Genomic DNA, 22,954 nt, shown 5'->3' with positions numbered 1-22,954 from the left:
TGAAATAAAGATTCATTTTCTATTTAGAAAAAAATATTTTTCTCGTAACATGAAATAATTATTTATTGCATATTCAAAAAAAAAATATTTGTTACTTAATGTCAAATAAATATTGTATGTATATTTGAATATTAAAAACAGATTGAATCTCTTTTTAATATTATATGAATGTGTATACAATATTTTGTGCTACTAGGGGCAGTTGTGGCATGATTTTAGCCGAAAAGTGCCTTCCAGGGACTGCTTTACGGCACTTCAAAGTGTTTACAGTTCTCGCTCGTCTATCAGCCTCGCGGTGTTTATTTGCCTGATTGGTATCCGAAACGGTCCAGAACCTCGGATTTTCTTACACCGTCTTATCTACTATGACTGTAAAATAAATAAAATCATAGCCGAAGGGAATGCCTAGACGTCTTCTCACAAATTCAAATCAGTAAAGTCTTGTGACCTGAACAGAGAGCATCAAAACGTGAAAGTTACAAGGAGCATATTCGGCAGTCTTTTACTATTTTGTACTTTTATTCTATTATTATTCTACTTTTATTTTATATTGTATTACGTGTTATAAGTGTCATTTTCAAAAAAGTGAACAAACCAACAATACTTGGTAGTAAGTTTCACATTTTATCTTTTCTTCATTTTTTTATCCATCTTGATTTACATTTTTATATTGTAGTTTTTATTTTATCCCTTGAATATTCATTCCCAAAATGTCAAGACGTTCGAAGTGTGTAAATTTATTATTAGAGAAAATAAATAATATTGATGAAGAGTGTTCCGAAGATGATCAGGAAATTTTTCATATTGAAAATGACAATGCGGAAAAGTATGATCTATTTGAGACCGACTCGAACACCGATGAGGACGAAGAGAATGTTTCGAACGTACGTAGAGGACGAAAGAGAAGGAGATTTTTAGCCAGTTCCGATAGTGAGAATGAGGAAGAGGTAATCGAAACTGCTGTAGACGGAACTGTTTGGCAAGAAGTAAAAGAAGGGTCTAATCCTGGAAGAGCACCTATTCATAATATTTTTAGGGGAACATCAGGCCCAACAGGGTATAGTAAACGAAATATTATGCGGTGAAAACGAATAAAATGTACATTATATACTCCTAAATAGAAGAAACTATATTTTTATACTGACAAATTGGCTATTATCTTCATTCTATATTAAAAAATATAAGTTGTGCTAAAGACCGGTCATTTGACCGGTCGCGGTAGGAATAGTGTTAATATACAATGGCAGCTAATATTGGAGAATGAGCTACAAAGAGGCGTAGAGTTCGCTGCTTCCAAAATCAAATCATAATCATTTTTTAAAATTTTACAGACTGATCAAGGTACCCTATTTTATCCAGAATTACCTAACCGATCCTAATCGTCGCGCATGCACGAGAAAACGCGGCCGATATCTCATCACTGTCTGTACCACCTGTACTGAGCTGTACTGAGCGGATCGAGACAGATCGAGACAAAACACGTACATATATACATAGCTACGAAACGATCAAGTTGCTAGCTAATTTACTGACAGCCGATTCTAGGTCGATATCCAAGATATCACTGATGGTGAAACCAGAGAGGATATGAAATAATTTTTAAATTAAAAAGAATGTGTAAAAGTTAGTAAATTAATTATCGAAGAAGGACTTGTCAAACTTTTTGAGGTTATTCTAGAGCAAGGGACGGAGTAATTATTAATAGCTATTAATTTAGACACAAAATCCAACGAATCATTAATGGTAAACGAGTTATTAATAAATTATCTTTGGAGTACGCGGATTACTCAGGAGCTCTTTGTCTATCCTTCTCTTTCTCCGTGCGTCGAGTAGATAAGTCTATCTTGTCGAATCCCAACTTTATAATCATATGCGCCTCATACTTACCAGGGGATTCGAAGTGTTATTGTAAAGGAGGTGGCACGAATAAAACGTTTCTTGTTACCGCGGCTGTAATGATTCGTAAAAATTAAACTATATATAGTAATGTTCGTTAACAGGTGTTAAAATTCATGTGCATAATGTCGTTGCAATATCATGCAACAAAATAAAACTAATTAAATCGATTTTTAACCACAATTCTTTATTATTAAGACCAATAAGTTGACTAAGTTTTAGGAGACTTTATTTAATTAATCACGAGAAGTAATTTATCGGGGCTAATGTCCTCTCGGTGTACGTCCAATGCAATCTGCATTAATATCAGCATCGGCACTATTTTCTAATGGGGGAAGGAAAACAACGCGGACACAATTTCGTTAAAGCTATGAAAAAAATGAGAAGGACATATTTGCTCCGTTCGTTTGTTCTTTTCCTCTTAATCTCTGTTACTTTTATTGGTATGTAGTACGTATAATAATTTATCTATTTTTATATATATATATATATGTATATATATATATATATATTTGTCGATATCGAATATATTAATATTTTATCAATGTTCTCTTTCCATAAATTAAATAAATAACTCTTGACTGTGATATATTATTAAACAAAATATTTTACAAAAGTAAATTAGCTGTAGATTGCCAGGTGAAGTGTGAGGATACATGTTATATTACTATATCGTCTATTCAAAAGTAACTAGACATCCGAAGCGTATTACTCCGTATATACGTGTGATCTTTGGCGAACTCATGATTATTCTTTCGTTTGTTCTTCGAATACCAAAGTACATACATACATATATATACATACATATGCACAAGAAATCTATATGTATGTATACATTGGTCTATCGTGTTTGTCGAATTTCTCTAGAATGCGCGATTCGCGATTGCCCGATTCAGTGTATATTCCATAGCAAAACAAAAGATAAATAGATTGAAATTAAAATATGCGCGACAATTAGGAGAGTACACCTTGGGTCAACACACACTTTTACCAGCTCTTGACGTTCGCCAAGTGTCGATGTTACATGATACATTCCTATATACCACATCGAAGGTTTTCACATCTCTCTCTCTCTCTCTCTCTCTCTCTCTCTCTCTCTCTCTCTCTCTCTCTCTCTCTCTCTCTCTCTCTCTCTCTCTCTCACGCACACGCATACGAGCGCACGCACGCACGCACACCTCCCACACATTCTTCTTCTCCTAAACATGCACACGAAAGCGTCTTGTGTTATTTTGTTTCTAAAAAAAAAAAAAAAAGACATCGAATGGTAGATGAAGAAGACGGGTAGAACCTGAAGGGATCCGCAGAAAAAGACAAATCGGCTCGAGGTAGAGTGATGGGGGGTGAAGGAGGTCATGATTATCGCCAATGTCTCACCATACGCGCACGCAATCCCCGACGTGATGTGCTCGACACAATGCGGAAAACGACCTGGTTCGCCGTCATGTTTCAGTGTTTAGTCGCTTTTCAATACCACACGACAAAGTAGTATTCGTTTAGATCAGGGATAACGAACTAACTGGCCCGTGAGTCGCACGAGGCTCTCCTGCTGGCTTTACTTTTGCCTTCTTGTTCCGCCAAGTAGTTAAGCCCTCTTCGTCGCCACGACTACGCCTAAGCTGACCTAACCGGGGTCCGTTTCTGGCCTTGCCATCAGAGATTCTGAATCACAAACCGAATAGAACTCGGTTCTCGGTGGTCAACTGTAATCCGTGTAAATTCAGAGGGTACCGGTCATCGGGGTCCACTTACAATCAGATGCATGACCTGAGACGGATGACAAAGAATAAGCTGAGACGGTTCAAATATAACGGCCAGGCAGGCAGGCAGGCAGGCACGCAGGCACGCAGCAGACAGACTACCGATGGAGGGATCTGTTCAATGATAATAGGTCGCGTGCGATTCCAAGCTTCGAACAAGTTCGCCACCCCTGCATTACGCTACGCTGGACTGAGGTATCGAGAGGCAAGATGGTCGTTTAACTCTAGGCAATGGCGTAAGGTTACAAGTGAGAACTATGAGGCTGCTGTTCGTAAAACAGTACGTAGGCTTCGCTGGTGACCACCGATCGCGCCGGAACCACGGACACCCGACTATCGTTGTACTCGTGCCATTCGCCTGAGTATGGATGCTTGCAGTACGCGGTGTAATGACCGGAGTACGTGGTACCCGAATGGTTCGCGACACCGTACAAATTGTAGGTGCAGCCCGGAACCCTGGGGGCGGCGAAGGCACTGAGATCCAATCCGGTCAATGGAAAGTCCACCGTCACGTTTAGCTTGCCACGAAATCGTTCCATGGGGGAGAAACGTTTCAAATCTACAGAATTCTTTCGGTTAAGGAAAACCTCGACGCCCAAAGCACGTTCTACATGTAGGTACGCTGAACATCCTTAACCCTTTCGGTACGAGCGCTCTGTCCGCCGCACAGTGGGCAGTTTCGACGAAATCGGATTCACAATCAAAGAACTTTCGATAGAAATGAGGTAGAGCGATGAAATTTTTTTAAAATTAAAGCTGAAACTTTGTAGAATATGGGAAAAATAGGGAGATTATTACTATCCAATCATTTCAACGAAAAAATGATTTCATTAGTTACAAATTCTCACAAAAATCTATTTTTTGCAAAATCCTGAGGTCGTAGACAAATTTTGAGACCAGATTTGAAATCAGCGTGAAAAAATCTATGGGAAATGATGTATAGCATGTTAAAAAATTTTTTCCGCGCGTGGTATTGGAAAAACCACAATTTTCTTGAAATTGTGCAAGTTTAACGAATTTTCTCAAGGTTAAAAAGCGTTCGTACCATAATCTCCCTATTTTTCCCACATTCTACAAAGTTTCAGCTTTAATTTAAAAAAAATTTCATCGCTCTACCTCATTTCTATCTAATGTTCTTTGATTTTGAATCCGATTTCGTCCAAATTGCCCACTGTGCGCCGTGACACTCCGAAAATGCACACATAGCGCGTGATCAGTCCTCTTTTGTGTGAGGATTTTCCTAAGCGTTAAATAAGAACTGTGCTTAATAAAACAATGTTTCTTCTAACAAATGTCACTATAGATGCCGGATATATTCGGCGCTCGTACACAGAGGTCATGAGATGGATGCTGGATATATCCGGCGCTCGTACCGAAAGGGTTAACGGTAAGAGCATACCCGTTTTTTTAACGGTCATTTGAAAAGGATACGAATAACAAGAATCTTCGGGAACTTGTGTATGCTGAAGCTTTTAGTGCACTTTCTCCTCATCTGACACTTGGAACAGGTCGGCTTTTCGTCACCGTCGAGAACCTCTTCTCGGGTGAAGTGTTCCAGACATTGACTCAACTTGACCGTACCGCTTCTGGCCGGTATCGGCAGGCTCAGGTCCCAGAAAGGATCCAACGTTACCGATTTATGGTCGCAGGCTGTACAGTGCAACGACGAGCGTAATTGACCGACGAACACGTCCACTATCATACTGTCCTCGCTACGCAGGTAACGTTTCCAGCTCTCCACGGCTTTCTGGCTGTCTCTGTACAATCGGAAAAATTCGAAACGTTTCAGCATACCAGATATAACGGACAAAACGACACGAGCTCCTGTCGATAGGGAGTAACGTTTCCTTACGTGTACATATCAGGGATATCCGTGTGGATCGGCGGCGGCTTGACCGTCACTCTGTTAACGTCCTCGTGAAGTCCCTCCAACAGGTATCTGAGAAACTCTTGCGCGTCCTGCTGACTGTAACCCATGAATCTCGGCGCGAATCTCTGTATCTGTGATTTGAGCGCCGTTGTGTTCACCACGTGATCACCGCCCACCTCCCACAATTCGTGTATCACCTGGCTGAACGCCTTGATCAGGGCACCCTTCATGCTGGATGTGGTCACGTTGATGTCCGCCGGGTACTGTTCGTTCAGTAGGTACTCGAGCAACGGTCTCGTGTTGCTCAAGCATTGGATCACGCTGTTCATGAAACACTGAAAGAAAAAGAAGTTCATAGAGTATACTTCGTACGGTAACACAGAATGAAACAGAGTATACTACTTACTGTGTTTCCAATATTCCTCAATCCGTTCAGTCCACATCGCTCGTCGCGATGCGCTTGGAGCCGATTACGCGCCGCTTTGTTTGTCGGGCTTCCGTCCTGTAAAGTAAATCACGGTCAGCGCTCGCCTAATCTCGCACGCGCGCTCTAAAGGGAGTAGTGGACGGACTACTTCTACAGGGGGCTGTAGATCGTCGAATGTCGTCGTGTTTCTCTGGTAAAAGCACGACAATGTTAGGCTCTTAAGCGTTGAGGAGGTAAAGCTTGCTAGAGTAACAAGTAACACTCTACTTCTCTTGCAACAAGAACTAACGGAAACACTCAGAGTGACAATACTGGACAGTGAAGGCGGCGAGTTAGTGTCGGAGCGAAAAATCAATGGGGTCCGGTGCGGTATATAACCAGTAAGTTCAATCTCGAATTGTTTGCCACGACGGATCGTTGTTTCTCCTACGCGCGTGAAATCCAGCAAGTCAAAATAAGACTCAAGGACTGAAAGTTGAAAAGCCTACGGGGTCTTATGACAACGCATGGCTTGCACCAGAGGGGAGCATCAAAGTAATACCGGATCCTCGAAGCTAGTTAAAAATAGAAAAAATAAAATTGTCGAGTACGCCTATAATCGAACGTTGTAATCGCTAATCCGCACCGGACCTTAGGGTATCGGTTAGCACTTGATTCAACTCGAGACACGATACTAGCGGTTAGTACGCGTTACCGTTCTAATCGGAGGCGCTTGCTCGATATCACAACCATCCACTCGCACTCGCACGAGCACAAACACACGCACACACGGTACGTACGTTTCTCGTTGCGTTCGACCTCAGCGTGTGGATAGTTCCGAACAGAAAGTACACCCAACACAATATATTGATAAAAGGGACAACGGTGTAAATATCGAGGGTATCGAGCAGCCGTAAGAAAGAAGCGGCGCATAACGTGGACGTCATTGTTCGGTTCGTTCGGTCGGTATCCACTACAAAGAGGAGTCTCGCAAATCCCTCCCCGAGCACTCACCTTTGCGCGACTGCTAGCCGGAGGCTGAAGAGTGGCGCGTACGGACACCACGGATCCGCAGAACCGCGTGGAAGCGAGACCGAGCGAGACGGGATGTTTCCGGGGCGTTAGAGGCGTCGAAACACCCAACACGAACGCGTAAACGAGGAGCAGGGCGATCGCTAGCCACAAACACCACAACCCCCAGCCCACGTACTGGGTGTAAGCCAGTTTATATGCAGTTTATAAGAAAGGTGCCCGCTCGCTAGCCCGCAACTTATCTTGTTGATAAGATCGAGTCGTCGATTACGACAAACAACAGGTTACGACGTCGGATACTGTTCTACGTACAACATTAATCGTCTGTATCGTACCGCGACGTTAGGAAGGAAATATCGCAGACGGTTAGCGACTAGGAACAGGTCCCGGCTGTAATAACAACCAGACTGCGGATTTGGTGCGCTTACGATGTATATAAACTGGTCGAATAGTCAAAATCGAACCACGAGAAAGATTCCGAACAGCCTCTATCGTGCTGCGTGCTTGTAACGTTTCCATCAGCGTCTTGCGTAATAAATACGACGCGACGATAGCGCGTTGAAAAAGATCATTAACGTGGCAAACAGATTTTCGATTTTCTCTGGCATCGGTGAATTGGTTCGTGTTTGCACGAGGATCCGCAGCTTAGCGACACGACGACGGTCGGGAGAATGATTTCTTTAGGAGACACCGAGTTTCCTCGAGTATTCACTCCTCTTGAAAGTCACCTTTTCCAAACTGAACGCATCGAGTATACGGTGCCCCCACCCTCGGGCAACGAGATACACTAATAAACTGACACGCGCGAAGCAAAGCAAAGCCGAACCTCCTCGGAACGCGGGACGGTCAGTCGTCGTAGGGCTACGCCAGCGGGAAAAAGCGATCGCGACGATCACTAAACTACAAACGGTGACGATACGCGCTTCTACAGATGCCAGTACGAGCTGCGCGAGGAGAACAGCTCATGCACGCGGTGTGGTAATGTGTGCACGAGCACGGGCACGGGCACGAGCGTGAGCGTGAGCGCGAACACGCGCGTTTGTTGCCGTTACACGGGGTACCGTTATGTTATGAGAGGTCCCGCGTTAGCCGCGCATCTCTCACTCTCCCGGTGAGAGAGCTTTGGTCTATTAATAAAAGGCAGTCGGCGCGGCGACCGACCGCCGTGCGAAACTAGTCGAAGAAAACGTTCGAGGGACGAAAACTCGCGCACGAGGCGGCTCGATAGACTGCATTTCGTAACGGATGGAACCGCGAGCGGGCGAGCGTGCGGGCGAGTGAGCCAGCGGACGAGCGAGCGCGCGATTAAACCAGACACCTCGGCTTCGTTCCACACGTTCAACTTTCCGAGAATTTGAAAACTTCTCTCGCAAGAACATTTGACACGTTTCTTCTCCCCTTTTGGTAGGAACAATTCGAACAAAATATATGCCAAATATTTTTGTAAGATCTGTTATCGTGCGCGCGTGCACCTCGAAGACATAACGGTCTCGTTCCGACACCGCGTGCTTTTTTGGCGCTACACCGAGAATTACGCAGCAGCTGCTGCTGCATAGTTGAAGACGTTGCGCGGCCGCTATCAAAAGTGCATGACATATTTTTTGCGAATAAAGCGCGTGCGGGATTGATTGCCTGCTTTTGTTTTGATCATTTGATCCATGCGCTACCAAGGTCTTGAACGAACGCAATGTTTCTTTTCTTTTTCTTTTTTTTTGTACCAACAAATAGTTTATCGATCATTGTTCGGTTAGTAGCTCAAGGATCAAGATGAATAAATTCGTTAAAACAGGGATGTCCGATCATAGTCCAAGGCGACCCCTAGTATCCGTTGGAATACGTTGAATTCGGACCATCGAACATCCCTGCCCTAGAATAAGAATAATAATGAGTAACACATCACTCAATAAGTCCCCGGCCTGACACATATATGGCAACATTGTTGACAGACCCACGTGAATTCCGGGTAGTACTAACCTTCAAACAGTACGTGTCAAAATTTCATGGCATTCTGACCGTTAGTTTAGAGGTTACAGTCGTTTTAGTGACTCCAGTTTTGTAATTTTCAAGACAATGGAAAGAAAGGAATTTCGCGTGTTGATTAAACACTGTTTTTTAATGGGGAAAAATACTGTTGGAGCCAAACAGTGGCTTGATAAGCATTATGGGGACTCTGCACCAGGGAAATCAACTATTATTGACTGGAATGTTGAATTTAAACGCGGTCGTACAAGCACCGATGATGCAGAACGCTCTGGTCGCCCAAAATCGGCAGTTGTTCCGGAAAACATAAAAAATGTCCACAAAATATTTTTAAAAGACCGTAAAATAAAGTTGCGTGAGATAGCTGACACCTTGAAGATATCGGAAGGTAGTGTCTTTACAATTTTACATGAAAATTTGGGCATGCGCAAGTTGCTTTCGAAGTGGGTGCCGCGTTTGCTCACACCGGACCAGAAACAACAACGCGTCGACGATTCAGAGCGCTGTTTGGAGCTGTTCAAGCGAAATAAAAAGGATTTCTTGCGTCGGTATGTGACAATGGATGAAACATGGATCCACCACTACACGCCTGAAAGAAATTTGGCCCAAATGAAGAAGTGATTGCAGAAACTGAGGCTTATTTTGAAAGCAAAGACAAATCGTTTTGCATAAAGGGCATGGAAAAGTTAGAGGAGCGTTGGAATGAATGTATCACTCTTAAAGGAGAGTATGTGATGAATAAAGTGGAATTTCTAAAAAAAAAATTTGTTTTTCTTAGTTAGACCGGAGTCTTATTGAGTGATGTGTTATAAGAATAAGAAGCAATAACGCTGTCGAGTAGATCGGATCCGATGCCAAAAGCATCGGTGCCGGGGACGCAACCGTTGAGATTCGATAGCCCTGCTCCTTTTCGCGTGCTCGTTATCCTAGCCGCGTAGCTACCTTGGATGAATTGGCACCGGACGGTTGGGACACTCACAAACTGATCGGCTACGCCGCGGTAGAGACTCTGGTGCGCCGTGGATGGTGCCGTAGAAGACGGGGTCAGATTACTAGCAGTGTTCGTGTTCCCTGAAAAATGATCGTCCGGTCTTCTGGAGGTGGAAGGGACGGCTGGATCGTCTCCGTAGGTACCGGAAGGCCGGCTGGCCACGCCGTTCCGCATAACGGGCGGTGGAGTGGCACCGCCCCCGAATCTGGTACGATCGATATCATAGGACGCGTTTGCGGAGGATGGGTGGTTGTTCCGAGGTTGATCGGCGTCTTCCAAGATCTCCGGATCCTCGGAGCGTCCGCCCTGCAGGAACGAGATGGCATCCTCTATGCCGCGCATTACCTCGTTATTGTCCTCAACGATTTCGATCCGGTCGTTGATAGAATGCTGCTGCTGCTGCTGGTGGTGCTGTCGAACGTCGCCGGGCTTCTTTTGGCCGTTGTTATTAATCAGCGGTTCCGTGTTATTCGGATTAGTGGCAAGGTTAGTGAGCAGATCGAGCTTAACACCGATCAAACCGGCACCGCCAACACCACCGGGTACAGACGACGACAGGAGGTTACGCTTAGGTGAGACCTCGCCGGCGGTTCGATGAGCACCGGCGCGTTGTTGGCGGTGATGGCGGTTGTTCAGGTTGCTGTCGCCGTCTTCGTCGTTATCGTCGGGGTCGTTGTTGTTCACGCCGTATCCGCTGCATGCGTCCTCGGCGTTGCTGGTGGTGCAATCGTTGCTGTTGTTGTTGTTGGTGTTGTGCCGATCGTCGTCCGCGTCCTCGTCATCGTCGTCGTCCTCTTGGTCATCGTCGTCATGATCGTCATCGTCGTCGGCGTCGCCGTCCTCGTCCTCGTCTTTGTCGTCGTTGTTCTCGTCTCGATCTAGGTCGCGGATGGTGCCGCGCTCGTCAATCGTTACCTCGCCAGGGGACGCGGCGGCATTATCCGCGCGAGCATGCCCGCTGGTCAACACCGTGCTGCTGGCCAGTGACCCTCCTCTCTTCGACCTTGACCAGAGCGTCGCGCCGCTACCACCGGTACCAGCAGCCGTCGAAGACGACGACGAGGAGGTGGAGAGGGAGGACTCGGGCCGTAGGTCCCTGCTCCGTTCGACTATTTCCCTCTCGTCACCGCCGAACAGCTCGGTCAAGGAGGAACCGGTCGCGTGATGCTTCCAATGATGATGTCCGCTGCCACCGCCACTGCCACTGCTGTTACCGGAGGATCCGGTGATGCTCGTCTGCCGGATGTTCGGCACGTAACCGGACGGCGAATACCTGCTGATGATCTCTGCTGTGGTGGGTGACGTCGACTCCAACTGTCTGGAGGACGAGGATTCCTGTGCCAATCCCCTCTCCCTCGACGAAGAACCGGCGATCGAGATGCTCGAGGAAGACGAGGACGTCGACAATCCGTATCTACCGCCGCCAGTACCGTTCGTCGTTACATTTGTGCCCACGCCGCCACTGCCGCTCCCGCTGCCACTGCTGCCCGTGTTGTTGTACGCCGACGACGAAACTGACCTGCAAACGTTTGTCTAATGTGAATATCGCGAGCATCGTTTCTCGTTCGGTTGGGCCCGCGGCCAAGGGCTACCCTCTGCGCACCATCCTCTCTCCACGTTCTTCTCTCCCTCACCCCTTCGCCGCTTCCCTCATTTTTTTCGAGTTATGCAATGATTGCGAGTATACACGCAACCCGTTCGGCATATAAACACACGCACGCGCACAAACTCGTGTCACCTGAATATGTAAGCAGCGCCATCGTGGTGGCTATATGTTAGTAACGGCACAGATAGCTCTGGACCAGACGCGAAACTCGTGTCCATCAAAATTTAAGCCCCCCCCCCCCCCCGGGTTTATGAGAAAATAATTTAGAACACTTTTCGACAATTTTCTCCTCCGATCAAAAGACCGTAGGGAGTTTCGTCTCTGATCCAAATTACTCGTAGGATACAGCCGAACACCGGAATCAATTATTCTAACGGAGAATCTCGGCGATTTTCCGGTCTCGGATCAACTGAAACACGATTCGACCATCAGTGGCAAAAAAAAACAAACAAACAAAAGAAAAGAAAAAGGCAATCATATTCTATGAGAAATCCGTTTTACCGACGCTCGGATGGACAGCCGCGAATGCATCGCGAGTAACATTTTGCTCGGTCCGGTCGATGGCGCTGGCGTACTCGCCGACTAGAACCATCCCTTTCGGATTTGGATCGTCAGGGTTACTGAATCCTGAATCAGGCGCGCAACATCGTTTGCGCGCGTATACCGCGTATAGGGCGATACTCGACATGTTTGCCACCATTTTCTCATCTTTGAGATCGATCCACCATTTTGAAATCGTAAAAATAAGTACAATGAACGCGCCGAGCAACGCTGCCGACTAAAACGTAGATACATGGTAGTACACATATCCGGACTGGAAATGCGAACTTGACGCGTCTAGTTCAGGTTATCGGCCCTAGGTCACTTCCATCGCACCCGATATGCATAACTTTTCTTGACCTCGACCTTTTAGGGTATAGGGCAGTCGGACTATAGAGTCCGGAAGTTAAAGCAACTGATTGAGATTGGGAACAGATTCAGTTGATCCGTTCATAGGTGTCCGAAACTCGCCGAGCCAACGTTTTTCACTGTAGCTCGTTCGCTCTAGCCCTCTCTAATCGTTGAACGCGTTTCGGGTGTTACTTGCATTAGCCAAGTGTCGGTGGGAGACTGTTATTAGTTATGGATAGTCACTGACCACGGTGAACGGGATTATGGGAATTGTAAAGAAAGAGACTGAAAAATGAAACTGTCGAGACTTATCGGGACGTCGCGTGTCGCGGACACCGTTGACTCTCGTAGCCGTCGAGCCCGCATCTTAACACACGCCCGCGTGTATCGGGGATTGCTCTCACCTTGCGGGTGAGTAACGAGAACGGCCGTAGTCCGACAAGTAGTTCCTGCGGATGCTCGAACCCGTCGACGTTAACGAGTAGTAACTGTAGGGCCGATCGAGTACGAGCTATTTAACATTGCAAATATTCGCCAGTTGAACGAAGCTCGGGATCGGCAGCGTCCACAAAAAGAAACACGAGCCCCGTTGAGATGGAATACGGGAATAGAATTTTAAGCGAACAGAGCGGCTGCCGATCCCGAGAATACCCATAAAAATAAGAATAAGAATAAGAAAAAGAATAAGAATACACCGAGTGAAGAGACGCATAGGACTCACCTGCTCGATGGGCAGTACGGTCGTCTGTACTCGGACGTATAGCTCGAACGATAGCTCGAGCTGGTGGACGAAGTGTAAAACGAGCCGGTGGGTCGGTAGGTGTTCAGCTTGGCGGAAGAGCTGCCGATCGCGGAGCTACCGGTACCGCTGCTACCGCTGGAACATCGCCTGCTAGGAGAATGCGGTGTCATTGGGCTGCTGCTGTACGAGACTGCTACGGCGCCCGCCTGGCCCCCACGGTGATATGACATTGCACCCTGGGCTCACCAGTATCTCAATCTCTCTTTCTCACTCTTTCTATTTCTTTGTCTGTCTCTGTCTCTATCTTCCCTTAGAGGCCTGAATCTTCCTGAATCCCAACAATTTCGGAGAGAGAACGGTGAGTATAAGTAATATATATATACAGGGCGAGGCGCTAGAAACAGGCCACCTGAATAACTCGGCTGATATTGGTGTTAGGAAGAAATGCATCAGATGGAACCTGCTTGGTTTCGAGGGTGCATTAATCTGATGTTAGTAGCATTTTTGTAGGTGGACGCGTAAAGGACATATGAAGGTCAACTTCATTTTTTAAAATGGAACGTCCCATTTTTTATACCATAGATCGATAGAGTATCAAAGTCCGAGTATAAAAGCGTTGACCTTTATATGTCCTAAACCTAATAGTTAACGAGATATTATCCAAAGAAGAAAGAAAATTATTTCGATAATATCTCGTAGTTAACGATTTAGGACATATAGAGGTCCATACAGTTTTACTCAGAATTCGATAGTCTATGGATTCATGATACAAAAAGTAGGTCTTTCGATTTAAAAAAATCAAGGTGACCTTGAAATCTCCTCTATCCACCCCCGCAGAGAATGTTTGTGTCACAATATGCCTCCCCCCCTATACCGTGTAAGTTCCCCCCGTGCCCCCTATAATTATGTCCACTTTGAATATTGCCGTTATTTGTGATAATATGAAAAAATGTTGTATACAAAACTTACACGGTATAACAAACATTCTCTGCATGGGTAGAGGCATAGAGGAGATTTCAAGGTCACCTTTATTTTTTTTTCAAATGGAAAGACCTACTTTCTGTATCATGAATCGATAGACTATCGAATTCTGAGTAAAACTGTATTGACCTCCATATGTCCTAAATCTAATAGTTAACCAGATATTATCGAAATAATTTTCTTTCTTCTTTGGATAATATCTCGTTAACTATTAGGTTTAGGACATATGAAGGTCGAAGCTTTTATACTCAGACTTTGATACTCTATCGATCTATGGTATAAAAAATGGGACGTTCCATTTTAAAAAATGAAGTTGACCTTCATATGTCCTTTACGCGTCCACCTACAAAAATGCTACTAACATCAGATTAATGCACCCTCGAAACCAAGCAAGTTCAATCTGATGCATTTCTTCCTAACACCAATAGCAGCCGAGTTATTCAGGTGGCCTGTTTCTAGCGCCTCACCCTGTATATATACAGGGTGTCCCGTAACTGGTGGTACAACCAAGCAGGGGATGATTCTACATGAAAAACTGAGTCGAAAATATAGAATAATATTTTTTGATACAACGCTTTGTTTTTCAGAAAAATGAGTATTGAAAATTTGTCTAGTGCGCGTGCACTCGGCTTACTTGCGGCTCAACGGGATTCGAAGAACGCTAATTTTTCAACAGGGTGGAGCACTACAGTTGCGAGTAAGACGTTTTTTAAGTGAAAATGATCAGTGCTGGATCGGTCGCGGTGGCAGAGTACCTTGGCCGCCACGATCTTCGGATTTGTCACCGTTAGATTTTTATTTGTGAGGTCAGGTGAAGTCGATTGTGTATCGTGATGACATAACGAGCATCGAACAATTACAACAAAAAATTCTGATAGCGTTTGAACACTTAAAGCAACACAATAATTGCACATTACAAGAGGTACGAAGGAATTTAATTTATGAATTAAACGAATTCCTTAAAGGTGATTCTAACATTGTAACCTCGACCTTCGATTTATTCGATGTATACAAACCTCAAAAACCTTTGCGAAAAAAGGTTTACGTAACTCAGAATAAAGTCCGTTGAGCCGCAAGTAAGTCGAGTGCACACGCACTAGACAAATTTTTAAACTCCTTTTTCTCGGAAACAAAGCCTTGTATCAAAAAATTTTATTCTATATTTTCGACTCAGTTCTTCATGTAGAATCATCCCCTGCTCGGTTGTACCACCAGTTACGGGACACCCTGTATATATATATATGTATATATCGTTTATCGTTTATGGGTATAGCTCAGCTATAGCTGTTATGGCCTATCTTTATCGCAGCCTGACCGTATAACGTTTCCCGTTCCGTTCTGGAAAACGTAGCGCGCGAGTGTGTTTAGTCGTGAACTGGTCCTCAAAATCCGAAAATCGATCACAACCCGATCGATAATCCAGTCTCGCTGTTCTATCCGGTTAAGAATTTTCGACCTTACAACGCACAGTGGTCCCAAATCGCCAAAACGTGGTCAAAACCTCACAACTTATTAAAAAATTATTGGTTCTGCTTGAAAATTGGTATTAGGCCGTTTTTGGGGTCGCTGATCACGAATCTGAACTTGAAATTAGAAAATTCGCTGTCTCATATTGACCTGACCGAGGGGAAACACTAATTCTCCGGATAGCAAACTCTACCCTTTGTATTGTATAAAGTAGGTATTCTATTCGCACTTCATAGTTCCCAAAGAATAAAGAAATGAAGAATTGCTGGTCTTTTTACGTACAATAAGATCCCATAATCAAAAATATAGGTTTCCATTTGAAAAAACAAAGTTGACCTTCAAATAACCTTGAAAACGCAATCCAAATAAAAAACTGATACTGCCTTGGACACGTGTTTTACACTTTTTTAATATTTTTTATATTGTTCGAGATATTCGGCTGCAGAGTTTTCAAATGAACAGCCGATATGAAACAGCGTTCGTGTTTGAAAAATATAAAAAAATTTCGGATATATGATTCTTTATAAAAAAAAACTGACATTCTATTGAAAATCTGTTTAAATTTTACAGAAAGACTTAGTGCATATCTCTCACAGTTTGACAAGAAATGCAAGGAAAGCACATAAAATACTTACTCTGCGTTACAAAAAACAGTGCTACGACCGCAGGGGCACCTAGGGGCAGCTAATTTTTTTTAGAATTACAAGATAATACTATGTAGTAGAAGCTCCAACAAGTTTTAGCGTGGGACCTGGTGGGACTTTCAACTTTTACTCTAAATCGTAAAAATGTATGCCTTCACTTTTACTCTTTCTTTTCATACACAGTTATCAGTTAACAATAAACATTTGGCACTAAAACCTATGCAACTTACCTCCACAAACAGCATCCATAATGCACGATTAAAATCGAAACGTTTCAACACAATTTGTACACTGTGCATTTGAAATTCGCAATGTGCTTCACAAGCTTAAAAAGGTATGGTCTAATGAACTCGAAGTTCGGACTGTGACTGTTGGTCAGGTATAAAAAAACGACCTTTTTGCTGTTTACCCCCACTTAGAAACACTCTTAGAGTAACCAATCCCATACTTAAAACTTACCTAGCTGAAAGTTCATATTTTAGGTTTTGGGGCCACGTTTTCCGGCTTTGGGGCCACTGTGCAACGCGAGCGCGCCCGAATGGAATTGCACTGTATGAAGGACGCTCCGAGCCTCCAGGTTCGCTCCTTCAGTCTACGTTCGGGATGTTGAACGTTTCTCATTCACCCATAAGGTCCCGTAAGACTGTCCTCGACCGGTCCGATCGATAGCACTGCCTAACCGTTCGTTTTCGGCAAGTTCCGGAGAAGAAGAGGAGAAAGGAAACGGCGCGCAGCCATCGCATCGGTTGGAACCTTCGTTCAAAAGTCGCGTTCCAGCTTTAGTTCCCGAGGTCGACCTTGCGCGAGTAGGCCGCGCGGCACTTCACCTTGTTCCCTTTTCCCCCTTTTCGCCTTTTCTCGCGTGAAAAACCTAGCCGTGCTACGATTCTTAGCCCCGATCACGTTTGCCTCTATTCTTCCGTTATTAGGGGAAACCGGGCCAAAACCGGGAAGCATAATGCGGTACTCGGACTCAAACCATAGAATCAAATGTATTCTATATGTGTACCGTTCAATTCTTTTTCAATTTCGATTCCGATCTCGATTTGATTCGATGTCCCCTAACGTTGACAAGAGTTTCGCGAGATTTTTGTTCGAACAGTGAACCGGAAGAATACGATCTGCTGCGCTTGTCCGTTTTCGAAGCAAGATTGCCGTTAGCCAACAAATACAAGGAAAGAAACAAGGAAGTTGGTGAACCTGATGCGACCCGATGCATTTACCATTACTGCGACCACCGTGTTCAGTTCTCGCGCGAACGTGAACACAAAACGACGAAATGCCAAAGGTCACTAGGTCGGGCTAAAAAAAGAAACGGGCCAACCTTGAGCCAGGAAAAATGTAGAACGTTCGGGATTAACGCGCCAGTTGAATGGATACACCCTATATAGAACCAACGCCATGACTTTTAACCGTTGTACGCGCGACCAACGATATAAGGCGGAACCATTTTCCAAACGGTTCCCCTCCACTGCGAGCTCGAAAACGATCTGTCACGTTTTTATTGAAGTAATTATAGTTCTGTTGGATCATCCAGAAACGAGATCCTCTAGAGAGATCCCAAATGCGCGGCCAGGATTAATCTTATCCGATCCTACAGGATCGAAAACCGCGTAGATACTTAAATACGTATCGGGGTCATTGGACGCGAAATATTCTACTCGGATAACGTGATCGTGTAACGACCCCCAATCGACGTTCTACACACACGAATCGAAGAAGAGACAAAAGAAAAAAAGATAGCCAGAGATATCTGCGGTTCTAAATTTAGAGGAATTACTACGGCTGACTCTATCAAACAACGCCTCTTGCGTAACGTAGCGCGAATTCAATTCGACATTACCGTTCCCAGACACAATTAACTTCATTCATGAGTCAACGAGCTTGTGTATGTACATTCGAACGAAAGTACATGAGATTTCACATACTTCGCATACTTTTACTACAGGTAACTACAGAAGGTAATACAGGATAGAAAAAAAAACAGAAATTTCTGGTGTGACCGTTATTTGCTAAATAACGCAAAGCAACATCTACATATGTTTGCGCTTCGCAACCAGATTATGTCGCCTGGAATGAGAAATTGCGTCGGGGTCGGTAAAAAGCTTTCAAATGGTTTCAGAAAAATCACGAAAGCCGAGATGCGGCTTCACGGCGACACGAGGCGTCGCGTCGCGTCGCGTCGCGCGGTACGTTTAACAGGAAAATCGTCGGTCTTGCCAAATAGCTGGCGTCAAGAAAGCAGCCGCGATTCGCGTTTTTCCTCGAATTTGGCAAACGGCCCAGTTTTCACCGGAATCGAACGCGCAGAACAAATACGCGAAACGGTTCGATTTCACCAAAGATCGCCCAACAACGTAGAAACAACTCGATTACCGATCGAGCATCGCCGGTCGTGCACGGTTCGTTTGTTCCCCCGCGGCTGCTACACATTGCGATTTCGAATTGTTAGAAATAACGATCCCGCGACTAATAATGCCGACGGGTAACCGCCATAATTGAACGTCAATCGTTTGTACAATTGGCCTTCAGATGTGCGTTCATTTCCGAACGAACAGGCGAAAAAGAGAACCGGTTTCGCTCCGTCTCTCGGCTGGATCGAAATGAACGGTCGAGTCACGCCGAGTTTTCAACCTAATTATGGTAAGACGCCGCGCGTGGGTTATCTCTTACGTTTCGCGTTATAGGCGAAGTCTGTAACGAGGTTATGTAATAACGTAAAGAGCACAATTGAAATTATGTAACCAATCCTGTGACGTGAACCTGCGATAAATTGCGGGTCAACCGTTCCATTTAATCTTCTCGAACCGGTAACGAAAGATTCTGTTCGAAGGATTTGGTTTCTCGATGTCCTCCGCCATTTGCAGAAAGGGGAACGGGCGGGAAAATACTTCGAACGTAAACATTACTAATAATCGTGACCCTCTTTACTAATAATAGCTCTCTCTCTCTCTCTCTCTCTCTCTTTTCTTTTTTCAAAATATAGACAAACCACCGTTTCTAAGTACCCGGGATCGACGACAGAGATACGAATGAATCACGTCTATTGCGTCACGAAGATTAGTATGTGCATGCATATACGTGGATTACCTGGAAAGCCGGTTACGTATTTGCACAATGAAAGCATGATCGCAGTTTTCCTTTTGAATCTCTGGCTTTCTCGACAATTCGAATGAAACCGATGGTAGTGACGTACTTCGGCAGTCCAATCGAGAAACCATTTCAATATACTATTCTCATTGTCGGACGAATTTCAAGTAAAAAAAACATGGTTGAAACGTTCGAAAAATTCCGGTGAACGAGCACCGTAAAGAAGCGTAATCGCCGCAAGACTGAATGGGTGCACGTGGACGAGAAATACTAAGGGTACCGTTCTCGCGTGCAACTGTACCCGTAACGCGATTAATAAAATCGATTCGAATTCCGTGTCTATAGCGGAACGAGTCACTTTCGACCAACGAAATGCGTGAGTAGGTGAGTACTGTATCGTATTACATAATATATAAGGACACGCTCGATCATGTCTAATTTTATGGCGACACTACTTTACTGGAACGAAATAACCCGGTGGATCACGAACGTACCAAAATTGTAATTCGATCTGGCTGGCGAGAAGCGAAAGGCGGAATTGCGAATCTACTGCGCGACAATTGTAAAAATACGGTTAACGCGAAAACGTCGAAAGCAAATACCGACGGAGAAAGTCGCCTTGCCGTTCGAACATTGTTTGTTTTTACCCATAAATATCAGTTAGCACAAAGATATTTCGATAACGGACTTTTCGATAAATGATCTATCTATATCATATATCGATAAGCACACGCCACACGAGGTGTTTCAGTACAAGTGCATCGATAGAACGGTTCAACTGGATGTTAGATCGATTAATTACGTCAGTTGCATGATCGAAAACCCTTTTGCCCGTTTCGCTCCTGCAAAACTCCTGCAACATTCATGACTAACGAACTAACGAGTAACAACCGTCTTCCAGAAACCGTAAGATTCAAAAACGAAAATGGTAGGGTCGCTTACGCGTTGGAAAGACTTCACTGGCACTCGATTATCGTCTCACATGATTGGTAAAATACGTTTAAACATTCTCGAAAGTAACGGGAGTTTGCACGTACAACCGGATAATGATTCAACATTCTTCGTGTTGTTTCGATCCGGGGTGTTCGACACACAAAACGACCGACATCCTTTGAATTCCTCGTAAAATTGGATTTGCAACGCGAAAGCGTTTCTCACTTCGAATATTTTTATCGAGCTGTTCCGATTCGTAACCTAACCCCGTGCTCACGAGGCCAGGGAGAAAAAGACAGATGCGGCAAGTGGAGGGAGAGAAACGAGGAAGAAAGAGAGCGTGAGAGAGAGAGAGAGAGAGAGAGAGAGAGAGAGAGAGAAAGGAGTGGGGCAGACGAGAGAGAGAGAAAAGATAGAGAGAAAGGAGATAGAAGGAGAAAGATTCGACGATTCGGGCGGCCTTTGGCATTTCTCGCGTTTCAAAAGTTATTTCTCGCAAGAATCCGAGGGAAACCGCGATTCAGCTCGTTCTCTTGCATCGAGAGCCGAGAGCCGAGAGCCGTTGATAGAAAATACAGAGTATAATGGGATACTCACGAGGTTCTGAAAGAGGAAGCGACTTGGTTTCGCTCGAAAGACCGTCGTGTCGGGAGTTTACCAACACGCGACGACGATTCTCACAAAAGGTAGCGACAAACGATTTCCCATCACGGTCATCGTATATCGTACACGCGAGAAATTTACGTTGGCTCGTTACAAGGACGAAAAAAGAGAAGAAAGGCATAGGCCATCCCTTGTAGCTCGTAGCTTTCGGCGTGACGTCACTGCGACCAATACTCTATGTAGAGACTTTCGATGCAGCTGAGGTGAGGAGATAGTCGCGCGACGAGAACCTCAAGGGGCACGATCGATTTACGGGCACGTTTACGTCGATCACGCTAGAGCCGCGTACCAACAGGAGCCCGACGATCCTGTACTCCGTACCAGCCAACACCGTGCCGATACCGTCGATACATGCCCGTAGCCCGTGCTTCGTACTTCTCTTAAACTTAACGGAGTAAACCGAGTATTAAATTACCTTTCCTCTTGACACTTGCGCACGCTCTATCTATCTCTCTTTCTCCGTTTCTTTTTTGGTATAACACCGCGTCAACAACACTTACTGCACACCACTCGAGATCAACACCACCCCGACAATTTCGTTAACGCAACGTGCGTGCAAACAATATGGCGATTACAAGGTTACCGATTTCCGCGTTGACAGTCATCGCTTCCGCGACTACCGCATTCTGCGCTAGCGCAGACCAAAATGCCGTTTCGGGTCCCCCTGGTGGAGCCGCGGCGCGGCGCGACCGATCGGTGCTGTCATATGCGCAACTGCTGCGCGCGCGCGCGTCTTTCGAATTGACAATCGCTGTTGACCGCCATGCAGTTGCCGCGGAAAATTCAATTCAAATCGTTCGACTTTAGATTTGATAGACTGGTGTCGGTGGTATCGACACAGACGACATATAGGATAGACCTATCATCCAATGTATTTTTGTGGCCCACATTTTTGTTGTCACGTAACCCCATTACCATTATCGTGTCACGTCTTGTATTACCAATTGGAACTAAAATTTGCTGACAGCATCCTCAGCGATAGTAATTAAAATCAAAAATAGTTATACAGGGTGGCCCACATAACTCTGAACAGCTCAATATCTCGAAAGCTATGCCATCGATTTTAAAGTTCTTAGTCTTAAATTGCATGGAACTGAAGGGCCCTTCTGACTACATAAACGTGAAGTGGCCTCCCTTCCCCTTTAACGGGGGAGGGGAGGTACCTTTGTAATTTTAAATGGAACCCCCTATAAAATGTTACATATTTAGATTCTACCGGAAAAAACAAGTCAATTTTGTCTGAAACATTTTTTTGTCAGATACTTCCATGATGAGATATAACAGTTTGAAGTTTCGAGTTGTAGGTACTTGAAGTGCTCGGAAATAGCGTTATGGAATTATACGCGCTTCATAATTTAGAAACATTTCATAATTTAGAAAAGCGGCTTAGTAAAGCTGTCACTAATGAAAATAATAGTGCCAGTATTCTTACTGCAATTACATTAAATCCTCATATTAGTCAACGTACACTTGCACAAACATCACATATTAGTCGTTCATCAATTCAACGAATTTTGAAACGGCAAAAGTATAATCCATATCACATGGTTTTATCACAAGAGCTTTCGATAGCAGATTACGATCACCGCGTAAGATTTTGTGAGTGGCTGCAGGGTGTTGTGGAAAACGACTTTTTGTGCAAAATACTTTTTTTCCGATGAGGCCACTTTTATGAATTCAGGGCATGTAAATAGACATAATCTGCATTATTGGGCCGTGGAAACCCCAAATTGGATGCGATGTGTTCCCTTTCAACGTCGATGGTCTTTAAATGTTTGGTGTGGCCTAATAGGAGATTTTGTGATTGGACCTTATTTTTTTCAAGAAACTAACATCTGCAAGTTATTGTGATTTCTTAAAAAATCATTTGCCTGCGCTTTTGGAAGATGTGCCACTGCACGTTAGAAGAGAAATGTGGTTCCAACAAGACGGCGCTCCTCCACATTTTGCAATCATCACCAGGCAATTTTTGAACGAAAAATTTGGGAACAAATGGATAAGT

General features: G+C 44.6%; 3 protein-coding genes across 9 annotated transcripts in view; 1 reads left to right on the top strand and 2 right to left on the bottom strand.

Moving 5' to 3' along the window:
* LOC143358814 (uncharacterized) overlaps nucleotides 1-22,954 on the bottom strand; it is a 49,707-nt gene that overhangs the window by 24,743 nt on the left and 2,010 nt on the right. The gene's annotated exons all lie outside the window — the stretch shown is intronic.
* On the bottom strand, nucleotides 3,698-21,610 carry LOC143359268 (uncharacterized). 7 transcript variants are annotated; one of them, XM_076797107.1, is made up of 9 exons: nucleotides 21,453-21,610; nucleotides 21,274-21,331; nucleotides 13,154-13,321; nucleotides 12,837-12,920; nucleotides 9,924-11,454; nucleotides 5,933-6,028; nucleotides 5,509-5,861; nucleotides 5,088-5,413; nucleotides 3,698-4,215 (listed from the first exon to the last, which is right to left on the bottom strand). In XM_076797107.1, the coding sequence occupies exons 2-9, from the start codon at nucleotides 21,303-21,305 to the stop codon at nucleotides 3,899-3,901; spliced, it is 2,907 nt and encodes a 968-aa protein (XP_076653222.1). In that variant the 5' UTR covers nucleotides 21,306-21,331; nucleotides 21,453-21,610; the 3' UTR covers nucleotides 3,698-3,898. The 7 variants fall into 7 exon arrangements, with proteins under 7 accessions (XP_076653222.1, XP_076653219.1, XP_076653220.1 ...); XM_076797104.1 differs by having other exon boundaries at nucleotides 13,154-13,502; nucleotides 20,887-21,331; nucleotides 21,453-21,601; XM_076797105.1 differs by lacking the exon at nucleotides 21,453-21,610 and adding an exon at nucleotides 20,887-21,182 and having other exon boundaries at nucleotides 13,154-13,502; nucleotides 21,274-21,296.
* On the top strand, nucleotides 7,021-9,880 carry LOC143359298 (protein GVQW3-like). The gene has a single exon (XM_076797184.1). It carries the CDS (start codon nucleotides 9,035-9,037, stop codon nucleotides 9,563-9,565), a length of 531 nt encoding a protein of 176 aa, XP_076653299.1. The 5' UTR covers nucleotides 7,021-9,034; the 3' UTR covers nucleotides 9,566-9,880.

This window comes from Halictus rubicundus, chromosome 11, assembly GCF_050948215.1.
Source record: "Halictus rubicundus isolate RS-2024b chromosome 11, iyHalRubi1_principal, whole genome shotgun sequence".
NCBI lineage: Eukaryota > Metazoa > Arthropoda > Insecta > Hymenoptera > Halictidae > Halictus > Halictus rubicundus.
The sequence above is the reverse complement of the archived record's forward strand: the minus strand, read 5'-3'. Positions and strand labels throughout refer to the sequence as shown.